Raw genomic sequence first — 14,274 nt, 5'->3', positions numbered from 1 at the left:
AAAGCAAGGATTTAATGCCTGGTCCCAGATCAGAAAGCAAGGATTTAATGCCTGGTCCCAGATCAGAAAGCAAGGATTTAATGCCTGGTCCCAGATCAGAAAGCAAGGATTTAATGCCTGGTCCCAGATCAGAAAGCAAGGGTGTAATGCCTGGTCCCAGATCAGAAAGCAAGGGTTTAATGCCTGGTCCCAGATCAGAAAGCAAGGATTTAATGCCTGGTCCCAGATCAGAAAGCAAGGGTTTAATGCCTGGTCCCAGATCAGAAAGCAAGGGTTTAATGCCTGGTCCCAGATCAGAAAGCAAGGGTGTAATGCCTGGTCCCAGATCAGAAAGCAAGGATTTAATGCCTGGTCCCAGATCAGAAAGCAAGGGTTTAATGCCTGGTCCCAGATCAGAAAGCAAGGGTTTAATGCCTGGCCCCAGATCAGAAAGCAAGGGTTTCATGCCTGCTCCCAGATCAGAAAGCAAGGGTTTCATGCCTGGCCCTAGATCAGAAAGCAAGCGTTTAATGCCTGGCCCTAGATCAGAAAGCAAGGGTTTCATGCCTGGTCCCAGATCAGAAAGCAAGGGTTTAATGCCTGGTCCCAGATCAGAAAGCAAGGATTTAATGCCTGGTCCCAGATCAGAAAGCAAGGGTTTAATGCCTGGTCCCAGATCAGAAAGCAAGGGTTTTATGCCTGGTCCCAGATCAGAAAGCAAGGGTTTAATGCCTGGTCCCAGATCTGTATGAGCTCTATCCAACTCCTCTGAGTACCGTTTAGTTCTCGTATAATCTCAACCCGGCACAGCCTGAAGAGGACTGGCTGACCCTCAGAGCCTGGTTCCCTCTCTAAGTTTCTTCCTAGGTTCCTTCCTTTTCTAGGGAGTTTGTCCTAGCCACCGTTCCTCTACATCTGCATTGCTTGCTTTCTGTGGTTTCTGTATAAGCACAACTGCTGTTGTAAAAAAAGGGCTTCATAAATACATTTGATTGATGTATTTGAGGTGTAAGAGTTGGTTCTCAAAGAAACTGCTTGGTTCAATCGTGGCCTTACTGACTAGGCTTGGGCGCTATACTGTATATACCGTATACTGGGGTGTTCTGAAATACCGACGGTATGATTTTCAATTCCGTAAAAGAAATTCAGCGTGGCGCCCTAAAGCATTCTACGCCTCTGCTTATAAGTTAACTATCTAGCTCAGGTCTCCAGCTATACATTGGGTTTGTAACTAACTAGCTAAGTGGCTCGATGTCAAGAACTAGCTTCTTGGTTACAGACAATCAATCCCCTCCTGGATCAAGAACCTTGCTGCCTACATGGCCTGCTGGCTACAGTACATGGTCTGCTGGCTACAGTACATGGTCTGCTGGCTACAGTACATGGTCTGCTGGCTACAGTACATGGTCTGCTGGCTACAGTACATGGCCTGCTGGCTACAGTCCATGGCCTGCTGGCTACAGTACATGGCCTGCTGGCTACAGTACATGGCCTGCTGGCTACAGTACATGGCCTGCTGGCTACAGTACATGGCCTGCTGGCTACATTTTGTTTTGAGAGTCAAAAGAAATAAAGTAATACCGCATCCCTGGTGTCTACTGCCGGTAATACCGCATCCCTGGTGTCCACTGCCGGTAATACCGCATCCCTGGTGTCTACTGCCGGTAATACCGCATCCCTGGTGTCCACTGCCGGTAATGCCGCATCCCTGGTGTCCACTGCCGGTAATACCGCATCCCTGGTGTCCACTGCCGGTAATACCGCATCCCTGGTGTCCACTGCCGGTAATACCGCATCCCTGGTGTCTACTGCCGGTAACACCGCATCCCTGGTGTCCACTGCCGGTAATACCGCATCCCTGGTGTCTACTGCCGGTAATACCGCATCCCTGGTGTCCACTGCCGGTAATACCGCATCCCTGGTGTCCACTGCCGGTAATACCGCATCCCTGGTGTCTACTGCCGGTAACACCGCATCCCTGGTGTCCACTGCCGGTAATACCGCATCCCTGGTGTCTACTGCCGGTAATACCGCATCCCTGGTGTCCACTGCCGGTAATACCGCATCCCTGGTGTCCACTGCCGGTAATACCGCATCCCTGGTGTCTACTGCCGGTAATACCGCATCCCTGGTGTCTACTGCCGGTAATACCGCATCCCTGGTGTCCACTGCCGGTAATACCGCATCCCTGGTGTCCACTGCCGGTAATACCGCATCCCTGGTGTCCACTGCCGGTAATACCGCATCCCTGGTGTCTACTGCCGGTAATACCGCATCCCTGGTGTCCACTGCCGGTAATACCGCATCCCTGGTGTCCACTGCCGGTAATGCCGCATCCCTGGTGTCCACTGCCGGTAATACCGCATCCCTGGTGTCCACTGCCGGTAATACCGCATCCCTGGTGTCTACTGCCGGTAATACCGCATCCCTGGTGTCCACTGCCGGTAATACCGCATCCCTGGTGTCCACTGCCGATAATACCGCATCCCTGGTGTCTACTGCCGATAATACCGCATCCCTGGTGTCCACTGCCGGTAATACCGCATCCCTGGTGTCTACTGCCGGTAATACCGCATCCCTGGTGTCCACTGCCAGTAATACCGCACCCTGGTGTCCACTGCCGGTAATACCGCATCCCTGGTGTCCACTGCCGGTAATACCGTATACCTGGTGTCCACTGCCGGTAATACCGCATCCCTGGTGTCCACTGCCGGTAATACCGCATCCCTGGTGTCCACTGCCGGTAATACCGCATCCCTGGTGTCCACTGCCGGTAATACCGCATCCCTGGTGTCTACTGCCGGTAATACCGCATCCCTGGTGTCCACTGCCGGTAATACCGCATCCCTGGTGTCCACTGCCGGTAATACCGCATCCCTGGGTTGGTACAGGAATGGTATGAAGGTCTGGATAAACCCTAATACTGTATAGTGTAGCTTAATAAGCCAGTTGTCTAGCTATCCCTGTCTATGATTTGCTTCTCTTTATTAGGATTTACATGGAAAAAGACTCTCAGCCCAGTACTGAGCTGCTGGAGCCTGTCAACCTGCTCCTAACAGTGAAGAGGAACCTGGCTGCAGCATGGTACAACAAGATGGCTGCCATAGAGGTTGACGGAGACCTCAAGCCCATGAAGGTAGGAGCTAACAGTAACCATAGAGGTAGATAGAGACCTACAGCCCATGAAGGTAGGAACTAACAGTAACCATAGAGCTAGATAGAGCCCATGAAGGTAGGAGCTAACAGTAACCATAGAGGTAGACAGAGCCCATGAAGGTAGGAGCTAACAGTAACCATAGAGGTAGACAGAGCCCATGAAGGTAGGAGCTAACAGTAACCATAGAGGTAGATAGAGACCTACAGCCCATGAAGGTAGGAACTAACAGTAACCATAGAGCTAGATAGAGCCCATGAAGGTAGGAGCTAACAGTAACCATAGAGGTAGACAGAGACCTACAGCCCATGAAGGTAATTAATAGATGCTAGTCAGGTAAGATTAAATATGACTAAACTAGAAGAAGTACATTTCCTGAAGAAAATGTGTTGTGCTTGCTTCAGCTGTCTAAAAAGGTCTGTATGCTAGTGAAAGCAACATTAGCATTAGCTACAGCTCCATCCTATATGTCTCCTGTCTGTCCTCAACTTATTTCGAGGCTCGATCTAGTTAGTGGGAGATGTGTTAAATATAGAATTCAAGCTGAAGCAGTTGGTTATAGTCAGAATAGATCTGATTTACTTTAGTGGGCTGCTATATATATTTCAGCTAGCACATCAATTATAAAACAAAATGGCTGAACTGTGTTTAAAACTGTGCTCTCCAGCTCCTGACACCAATGTAGTTAATTAGGCGGGTACCCTGATCAGGACTCAAACTGTGGTTCCTGACCGTCATTCCAAAACCATTATACCAAAACACTAAAATGTTGAGGTGATGTCACCAGGTGTTGTAAAAAGGTTGTTTAGTATTTTTTACAAGGGGTTCCAAATTTTGTGTGTGTATATATATATATATATTTTTTTTAATATATATTTTTATATATATATATATATATATATTTTTATATATATTTTCATATATATATATATATATTTTTATATATATATATATATATATATATATATATATAAAAATATATATACAAATATATATATATATATATATATTTTTTTATATATATATATATATACACTGCTCAAAAAAATAAAGGGAACACTTAAACAACACAATGTAACTCCAAGTCAATCACACTTCTGTGAAATCAAACTGTCCACTTAGGAAGCAACACTGATTGACAATAAATTTCACATACTATTGTGCAAATGGAATAGACAACAGGTGGAAATTATAGGCAATTAGCAAGACACCCCCAATAAAGGAGTGGTTCTGCAGGTGGGGACCACATACCACTTCTCAGTTCCTATGCTTCCTGGCTGATGTTTTGGTCACTTTAGAATGCTGGCGGTGCTTTCACTTTAGTGGTAGCATGAGACGGAGTCTACAACCCACACAAGTGGCTCAGGTAGTGCAGCTCATCCAGGATGGCACATCAATGCGAGCTGTGGCAAGAAGGTTTGCTGTGTCTGTCAGCGTAGTGTCCAGAGCATGGAGGCGCTACCAGGAGACAGGCCAGTACATCAGGAGACGTGGAGGAGGCTGTAGGAGGGCAACAACCCAGCAGCAGGACCGCTACCTCCGCCTTTGTGCAAGGAGGAGCAGGAGAAGCACTGCCAGAGCCCTGCAAAATGACCTCCAGCAGGCCACAAATGTGCATGTGTCTGCTCAAACGGTCAGAAACAGACTCCATGAGGGTGGTATGAGGGCCCGACGTCCACAGGTGGGGGTTGTGCTTACAGCCCAACACCGTGCAGGACGTTTGGCATTTGCCAGAGAACACCAAGATTGGCAAATTTGCCACTGGCGCCCTGTGCTCTTCACAGATGAAAGCAGGTTCACACTGAGCACATGTGATAGACGTGACAGAGTCTGGAGACGCCGTGGAGAACGTTCTGCTGCCTGCAACATCCTCCAGCATGACCGGTTTGGCGGTGAGTCAGTCATGGTGTGGGATGGCGTTTCTTTGGGGGGCCGCACAGCCCTCCATGTGCTCGCCAGAGGTAGCCTGACTGCCATTAGGTACCGAGATGAGATCCTCAGACCCCTTGTGAGACCATATGCTGGTGCGGTTGGCCCTGGGTTCCTCCTAATGCAAGACAATGCTAGACCTCATGTGGCTGGAGTGTGTCAGCAGTTCCTGCAAGAGGAAGGCATTGATGCTATGGACTGGCCCGCCCGTTCCCCAGACCTGAATCCAATTGAACACATCTGGGACATCATGTCTCGCTCCATCCACCAACGCCACGTTGCACCACAGACTGTCCAGGAGTTGGCGGATGCTTTAGTCCAGGTCTGGGAGGAGATCCCTCAGGAGACCATCTGCCACCTCATCAGGAGCATGCCCAGGCGTTGTAGGGAGGTCATACAGGCACGTGGAGGCCACACACACTACTGAGCCTCATTTTGACTTGTTTTAAGGACATTACATCAAAGTTGGATCAGCCTACATTCAACTATGTAAAGAAAAAAGTATTTGATAAGATTATTTCTTTCATTCAGATCTAGGATGTGTTGTTTAAGTGTTCCCTTTATTTTTTTGAGCAGTATATATATATATATATATGTATGTATGTGTATATATATATATATATATATGTATGTATGTGTATATATATGTATGTATGTGTGTGTATGTATATATATATATATATATATATATATATATGTATAAAAAAAAATATATATATATATATATACACTGCTCAAAAAAATAAAGGGAACACTTAAACAACACATCCTAGATCTGAATGAAAGAAATAATCTTATCAAATACTTTTTTCTTTACATAGTTGAATGTGCTGACAACAAAATCACACAAAAATAATCAATGGAAATCCAATTTATCAACCCATGGAGGTCTGGATTTGGAGTCATATATAATTTTTTTATTTTAATTAAAAATATTTTTATTTTATCTGCTCGCTCGCCTCACTTTAAAAAAAAATGAAATCCGTTAAACAGTAAATCAACTTTGTATTGCCTTGTGCCGCGTTCACGTCGTGTCGGGAACTCGTAAGTATGACCTTCCTACTGGGGAAAATGCACGTGAACGTCCCTCCAACTCGTAATTACGACTAGAAATCTCGGGTATGATCTCTGGACACCGATCTTTCCCACATGCTGAACTCTGACGTCTGAAAATGGCAACAAACATTGCCGCGATTTCATCTTGTCAATGGTGAGAATGGTTTTTGCGTTCCTTCCGATCTCCGAGCAAGTGAACGCTCCAAGTCGTTCCTCCGAAGTAACAAGTCGTTCCTCCGATCACTCCGACATGATGTGAACGCGGCATTAGCTACAGCATTATTGGCTTTAGCAACAGCAACATTAGCATTAGCTACTGCTCCATCCTATATGTCTCCTGTCTCTCCTCAAGTTATTTCGGTCTCCTCTGCTTATCAGAAGCATTAGCATTAGCTACAGCTACATCCTCTCTGTTCTTGTGTCTCTTCAGGTGAACTAGTATTAGTGACATTAGCATTAGCAACCATTAGCATTAGCTACAGCTACATCCTCTCTGTTCTTGTGTCTCTTAAGGTTAACTAGTATTAGTGACAGTAGCATTAGCAACCATTAGCATTAGCTACAGCTACATCCTCTCTGTTCTTGTGTCTCTTCAGGTTAACTAGTATTAGTGACAGTAGCATTAGCAACCATTAGCATTAGCTATAGCTACATCCTCTGTGCTTGTCTCTTCAGGTTAACTAGTATTAGTGACATTAGCAACTATTAGCATTAGCTACAGCTACATCCTCTCTGTGCTTGTGTCTCTTCAGGTTAACTAGTATTAGTGACAGTAGCATTAGCAACCATTAGCATTAGCTACAGCTACATCCTCTCTGTGCTTGTGTCTCTTCAGGTTAACTAGTATTAGTTACATTAGCATTAGCAACCATTAGCATTAGCTATAGCTACATCCTCTCTGTGCTTGTGTCTCTTCAGGTTAACTAGTATTAGTGATATTAGCATTAGCAACCATTAGCATTAGCTACATATCCTCTCTGTCGTCTGTTCTCCCCAGGTTGCCCTGAGTCAGGATGACCTAACAGTTCTGTTGAGGATCCTGATGGAGAACATTGGAGAAGCCAGCGGTCTGCAGCCAGACCAACACACCAGCCCCGACACGACAGCCCTGAAACACAAGACGACGCTGATGCTCAAAACAGACTACCCTAAAGGTCAGAGGTCATAAGCGTGTGTAATGTATCGACTTGAGTCCAAAGGTAGTACTGACTTGTTGCACCCTCGACAACTACTATGATTATTATTATTTGACCCTGCTGGTCATTTATGAACATTTTAACATCTAGGCCATGTGCTGTTATAATCTCCTCCCGGCACAGCCAGAAGAGGACTGGCCACCCCTCATAGCCTGGTTCCTCTCTAGGTTCCTTCCTAGGTTCCTGGCCTTTCGAGGGAGTTTTTCCTAGCCACCGTGCTTCTACACCTGCATTGCTTGCTGTTTGGGGTTTTAGGCTGGGTTTCTGTACAGCACTTTGAGACATCAGCTGATGTAAGAAGGGCTTTATAAATACATTTGATTTGATTTGACTTGAGTCCTGAGTGTGTTAGTTCTTATGACACGTTTCTGTTCTCTCCTCGTCCTTCAGATGGTGTTGAGAACATGGTTGAACTTCCAGAACAACCGGTAGAAGAGGAACCTTTGGAAACCATGAAGTTTATCTTCAACATAGAGTCCCTGGGACTGGTCCTGTACAGCAATGACCCTAAACAGGTACATATCTATAGGTGATGCAGCTCAGTCTCACTTCTAATGTACTCTATGGAGGAACAGGGAGAATTGTGGGCCTTGTACAGAGCTGACGTCAGTAATGACAGTCATTTACTCTTAATCTCCTCTCTGCTCTCCAAGCCCTGGATAATTAGATAAAGCCATGATTAGGGTGAAGAGTTTGAACAGCTACCAAACACCGGTCATTACTGTCCAAAATGACTCTGTGATAATGACTCTATGGTAATGACTCTGTGGTAATGACTCTGCGGTAATGACTCTGTGGTAATGACTCTGTGGTAATGACTCTGTGGTAATGACCTGGTAATGACTCTATGGTAATGACTCTGTGGTAATGACTCTGTGGTAATGACTCTGTGGTAATGACCTTGTAATGAGTCTCAGTAGTTCCCCCGCTGATGTTTCAAATGGATTACTAGGTTGCTTTATGGTCTTGTTTGCCACATTTTCCAAGGTATCAGCGGTGTCTCAACACCAGGAGAGGCTGTGCCTGGGGGAGTTGACCCTACACCTGATGAAGGCTTCAGGGAAGATGTTTAGTAACGGGGATATGGAGGTCTCTACCATCCTCACAGCCTGCACCCTGGACGACATGAGGACAGGCGTACAGAGAGTCACCGCACGGTTAGTCTCACGCTTCCTCCCCTGCCAGACGTCACACCATATTGTCGTTGGAGAGTCACGGCTGGGCTGGAGGTTACCTCAGGTTAAACTACTGAATTATACTGCTGGGTTGTGTTCTGTACTGTACCAGTCGGGTCGGTCTCAATACTACTGGGTTCTGTACAGTACCAGTCGGGTCGGTCTCAATACTACTGGGTTCTGTACAGTACCAGTCGGGTTGGTCTCAATACTACTGGATTATGTTCTGTACTGTACCAGTCGGGTCGGTCTCAATACTACTGGGTTATGTTCTGTACAGTACCAGTCGGGTCAGTCTACATACTACTGGGTTATGTTCTGTACAGTACCAGTCGGGTCAGTCTACATACTACTGGGTTATGTTCTGTACTGTACCCGTCGGGTCAGTCTACATACTACTGGGTTATGTTCTGTACAGTACCAGTCGGGTCAGTCTACATACTACTGGGTTATGTTCTGTACAGTACCAGTCGGGTCAGTCTACATACTACTGGGTTATGTTCTGTACAGTACCAGTCGGGTCAGTCTACATACTACTGGGTTATGTTCTGTACTGTACCAGTCGGGTCGGTCTCAATACTACTGGGTTCTGTACAGTACCAGTCGGGTCGGTCTCAATACTACTGGGTTCTGTACAGTACCAGTCGGGTCGGTCTCAATACTACTGGGTTATGTTCTGTACTGTACCAGTCGGGTCGGTCTCAATACTACTGGGTTCTGTACAGTACCAGTCGGGTCGGTCTCAATACTAGTGGGTTATGTTCTGTACTGTACCCGTCGGGTCGGTCTCAATACTAGTGGGTTATGTTCTGTACTGTACCCGTCGGGTCGGTCTCAATACTAGTGGGTTATGTTCTGTACTGTACCCGTCGGGTCGGTCTCAATACTAGTGGGTTATGTTCTGTACAGTACCAGTTGGGTCGGTCTCGGTACTACTGGGTTATGTTCTGTACAGTACCAGTCGGGTCGGTCTCAATGTATTGATTGTTGGATTGATTGATTTGATATGTAACCGCGTTTGCCCAAACCCTCAGGATGGTGGGTAAGCGTGACGAGACGAGCGAGGAAGCCATGATAGACGTGACGTACACGCAGAGCGCCAGCGAGCGCCAGGTGGTCGCGGTTTTACAGAAGCTCTATCTGTGTGCCAGCGTTGAGTTTCTCATGGCAGTGGTAGACTTCTTCATCCAGGCCCTGCCTCAGAGCTCTGCCCAGGACCTGCCCACTAACACCATGCTAGCCCTGCCAGACCTGGCCAAGACCTCCCAGCTACCCCTCAAACAGCTGGCCGAGCTTCGGGATAGAGCCAACACTGACCCCAGAACAGGTAAGGGGAGAGGGAGAGAGGAGAGAGAGAGAGAGGGAGGGTGGGGGAAATAAATGACAAACAGAACACTATACAGCCATTCAATGTTCATACGATTTCCTTTTGGTGTGGAGTGATGGGTAATGTATTGTGATGGCTACAGTGTTTTGGTGTGGAGTGATGGTAATGTATTGTGATGGCTACAGTGTTTTGGTGTGGAGTGATGGTAATGTATTGTGATGGCTACAGTGTTTTGGTGTGGAGTGATGGTAATGTATTGTGATGGCTACAGTGTTTTGGTGTGTAGTGATGGTAATGTATTGTGATGGTTACAGTGTTTTGGTGTGTAGTGATGGTAATGTATTGTGATGGCTACTGTGTTTTGGTGTGGAGTGATGGTAATGTATTGTGATGGCTACAGTGTTTTGGTGTGGAGTGATGGTAATGTATTGTGATGGCTACAGTGTTTTGGTGTGTAGTGATGGTAATGTATTGTGATGGCTACAGTGTTTTGGTGTGTAGTGATGGTAATGTATTGTGATGGCTACAGTGTTTTGTTTTGGTGTGGAGTGATGGTAATGTATTGTGATGGCTACAGTGTTTTGGTGTGGAGTGATGGTAATGTATTGTGATGGCTACAGTGTTTTGGTGTGTAGTGATGGTAATGTATTGTGATGGCTACAGTGTTTTGGTGTGTAGTGATGGTAATGTATTGTGATGGCTACAGTGTTTTGGTGTGGAGTGATGGTAATGTATTGTGATGGCTACAGTTTTTTGGTGTGGAGTGATGGTAATGTATTGTGATGGCTACAGTGTTTTGGTGTGTAGTGATGGTAATGCATTGTGATGGCTACAGTGTTTTGTTTTGGTGTGTAGTGATGGTAATGTATTGTGATGGCTACAGTGTTTTGGTGTGGAGTGATGGTAATGTATTGTGATGGCTACAGTGTTTTGGTGTGTAGTGATGGTAATGTATTGTGATGGCTACAGTGTTTTTGTTTTGGTGTGATGGTAATGTATTGTACAGTGTTTTCTTTACCTTCCTATATCGCTCTGGATAAGAGCGTCTGCTAAACGACTTAAATGTATGTAAATGTAATATTCTTCGTTCCGTTTCATACCTGACAGAATATTTGTATCCTCTCCCTCTCTCTCTAACCTCCATACCAAATAAGATGTTGTTCTTAACTGACTTGCCTAGTTAAATAAAGGTTACATTTAAAACATGTAAATACCAAATATTAGACTATGTGCAGTGGTGAGGTGATGTTTCTTCCCTCCTCTCTCCCCCCAGGCTCCAGTCCCAGGACCAAGCTGCGTGCTGTCATACTAGACCCAGAGGTGATGTTTCTTCCCTCCTCTCTCCCCCCAGGCTCCAGTCCCAGGACCAAGCTGTCATACTAGACCCAGAGGTGATGTTTCTTCCCTCCTCTCTCCCCCCAGGCTCCAGTCCCAGGACCAAGCTGTCATACTAGACCCAGAGGTGATGTTTCTTCCCTCCTCTCCCCCCAGGCTCCAGTCCCAGGACCAAGCTGCGTGCTGTCATACTAGACCGAGAGGTGGTGTTTCCTCCCTCCTCTCTCTCCCCAGGCTCCAGTCCCAGGACCAAGCTGTCATACTAGACCCAGAGGTGATGTTTCCTCCCTCCTCTCTCCCCCCAGGCTCCAGTCCCAGGACCAAGCTGTCATACTAGACCCAGAGGTGATGTTTCTTCCCTCCTCTCCCCCCAGGCTCCAGTCCCAGGACCAAGCTGTCATACTAGACCCAGAGGTGATGTTTCCTCCCTCCTCTCTCCCCCCAGGCTCCAGTCCCAGGACCAAGCTGTCATACTAGACCCAGAGGTGATGTTTCTTCCCTCCTCTCCCCCCAGGCTCCAGTCCCAGGACCAAGCTGCGTGCTGTCATACTAGACCGAGAGGTGATGTTTCCTCCCTCCTCTCTCTCCCCAGGCTCCAGTCCCAGGACCAAGCTGCGTGCTGTCATACTAGACCCAGAGGTGATGTTTCTTCCCTCCTCTCTCCCCCCAGGATCCAGTCCCAGGACCAAGCTGTCATACTAGACCGAGAGGTGATGTTTCCTCCCTCCTCTCTCTCCCCAGGCTCCAGTCCCAGGACCAAGCTGCGTGCTGTCATACTAGACCCAGAGGTGATGTTTCTTCCCTCCTCTCTCCCCCCAGGATCCAGTCCCAGGACCAAGCTGCGTGCTGTCATACTAGACCCAGAGGTGATGTTTCTTCCCTCCTCTCTCCCCCCAGGATCCAGTCCCAGGACCAAGCTGTCATACTAGACCCAGAGGTGATGTTTCCTCCCTCCTCTCTCCCCCCAGGCTCCAGTCCCAGGACCAAGCTGCGTGCTGTCATACTAGACCCAGAGGTGGTGTTTGTGGCTAACCTGATGAGTGCCGACGCTCCGGCCCTGGTGGCTTCCTTCCAATGTGACTTCAGTCTGATGCTAGAGCCTGGGGGAGGGCCCGGGGCCCCTGGGGGACAAAGCATGAAGGCCAACCTCAGAGAGCTCAAAGTTCTGGCCTGTCCCTTCATCAGGACCAATGAGACCAAGGTGGTCACCACGGTGAGCATAAAACAGTTTTTAATATATATTTTATGAGCGCCTCTACACTGCATCTAATGTAACTACTGTAAGACATCAGCTGGGATGAAGCATGATTCAAAGCTATTTGCCCGTAGCATTTTTAATACATTTTCCTTAAGTATATTTGAATTGAATCAACTCCTTAATGCTTCTTTCTCATTGGTCTTCAGGTGCTACGTCCGTGTTCTGTCTTCCTGGAAACCAAAACCCACCCCAACCAACCCCTTACCGGCTGTGTGACTATAGAGGAAGTTATTATCAAAGTAGGTTTCATCTCTTCTTTGTCAAGTTAGTTTGGTTAAAAAGTTATGGCAGAGTGTACCGATGTGCTCTGAGTAGAGGTCCTCACGGGTCCAAAAAGTTGGACTCGTTCCGAAATGGACCAGGGGCTTTCCCACCCGGATTTATATAGTGACCCATTCCGAACGGACCCGAGGACGGACAGTTTCAACTAGACCCGGTCCGATCCGAGTGAGGGAAGCAGCAGAAAAGTGTTTTTTTAAGCTACTTTATTAAACCCTTAAGGTCGATGTCTGCGCCCCCCGCTGAAATCGAATTAGGATAATAATAAAAAATCCTCATACAAATCTGGCAGCCTGACTTTTCTGTGAGCCAATGACATAGGGAGGAGGGAGAGATGGGCCGTACTGTGAGCCAATAACATGGGAAGGAGGGAGAGAGGGGCCGTACTGTGACCCAGTGACATGGAGAGGAGGGAGAGAGAGGCCGTACTGTGACCCAGTGACATGGAGAGGAGGGAGAGAGGGGCCGTACTGTGACCCAGTGACATGGAGAGGAGGGAGAGAGGGGCCGTACTGTGACCCAGTGACATGGAGAGGAGGGAGAGAGAGGCCGTACTGTGACCCAGTGACATGGAGAGGAGGGAGAGAGGGGCCGTACTGTGACCCAGTGACATGGGGAGGAGGGAGAGAGGGGCTGTACTGTGACCCAGTGACATGGAGAGGAGGGAGAGAGGGGCTGTACTGTGACCCAGTGACATGGAGAGGAGGGAGAGAGGGGCCGTACTGTGACCCAGTGACATGGGGAGGAGGGAGAGAGGGGCCGTACTGTGACCCAGTGACATGGAGAGGAGGGAGAGAGGGGCCGTACTGTGACCCAGTGACATGGAGAGGAGGGAGAGAGGGGCCGTACTGTGACCCAGTGACATGGGGAGGATGGAGAGAGGGGCTGTACTGTGACCCAGTGACATGGAGAGGAGGGAGAGAGGGGCTGTACTGTGACCCAGTGACATGGAGAGGAGGGAGAGAGGGGCCGTACTGTGACCCAGTGACATGGAGAGGAGGGAGAGAGGGGCCGTACTGTGACCCAGTGACATGGAGAGGAGGGAGAGAGGGGCTGTACTGTGACCCAGTGACATGGGGAGGAGGGAGAGAGGGGCCGTACTGTGACCCAGTGACATGGAGAGGAGGGAGAGAGGCTCTGGGTCTCTGCAGCCTACCTGTCGGCTCTGGGTCTCTGCAGCCTACCTGTCTGCTCTGGGTCGTTGCAGCCTACCTGTCTGCTCTGGGTCGTTGCAGCCTACCTGTCGGCTCTGGGTCTCTGCAGCCTACCTGTCGGCTCTGGGTCTCTGCAGCCTACCTGTCGGCTCTGGGTCTCTGCAGCCTACCTGTCGGCTCTGGGTCGTTGCAGCCTACCTGTCGGCTCTGGGTCTTTGATATCTCCTAACTTTTTCCACACATGGAGCGAGACTCTGACTGTTGCCTCTTTGATGAGTTATGATTGGCCAACAACAAGCTGCACGCACCACGCTTCACTCTGGTGAAAACCAAGAGCCGCAGCATCAATTATACAATTTCTCTCTCTCTCTTCTGCAGCAGTCTCATTCAGATCTGTATGGGCCCTTCTGGACAAGTCAGTTAAAATTACAC

At 48.0% G+C, this 14,274-nt stretch overlaps 1 protein-coding gene across 1 annotated transcript in view; it reads left to right on the top strand.

Moving 5' to 3' along the window:
- The window catches only part of LOC115202538 (vacuolar protein sorting-associated protein 13C-like), a 166,543-nt gene that overhangs the window by 108,762 nt on the left and 43,507 nt on the right, over nucleotides 1–14,274 (top strand). Inside the window, exons 42-48 of the mRNA XM_029766662.1 lie at nucleotides 2,971–3,115; nucleotides 7,116–7,272; nucleotides 7,705–7,829; nucleotides 8,302–8,471; nucleotides 9,524–9,816; nucleotides 12,120–12,364; nucleotides 12,556–12,648. Of these exons, the coding sequence (XP_029622522.1) occupies nucleotides 2,971–3,115; nucleotides 7,116–7,272; nucleotides 7,705–7,829; nucleotides 8,302–8,471; nucleotides 9,524–9,816; nucleotides 12,120–12,364; nucleotides 12,556–12,648 (1,228 nt within the window). The remainder of the gene's footprint in view (nucleotides 1–2,970; nucleotides 3,116–7,115; nucleotides 7,273–7,704; nucleotides 7,830–8,301; nucleotides 8,472–9,523; nucleotides 9,817–12,119; nucleotides 12,365–12,555; nucleotides 12,649–14,274) is intronic.

The sequence above is a fragment of the Salmo trutta genome, chromosome 12, assembly GCF_901001165.1.
Source record: "Salmo trutta chromosome 12, fSalTru1.1, whole genome shotgun sequence".
In the NCBI taxonomy this organism is placed as follows: domain Eukaryota; kingdom Metazoa; phylum Chordata; class Actinopteri; order Salmoniformes; family Salmonidae; genus Salmo; species Salmo trutta.
Note: the sequence above shows the minus strand (reverse complement) of the source record. Positions and strands in the feature narration are given on the sequence as shown.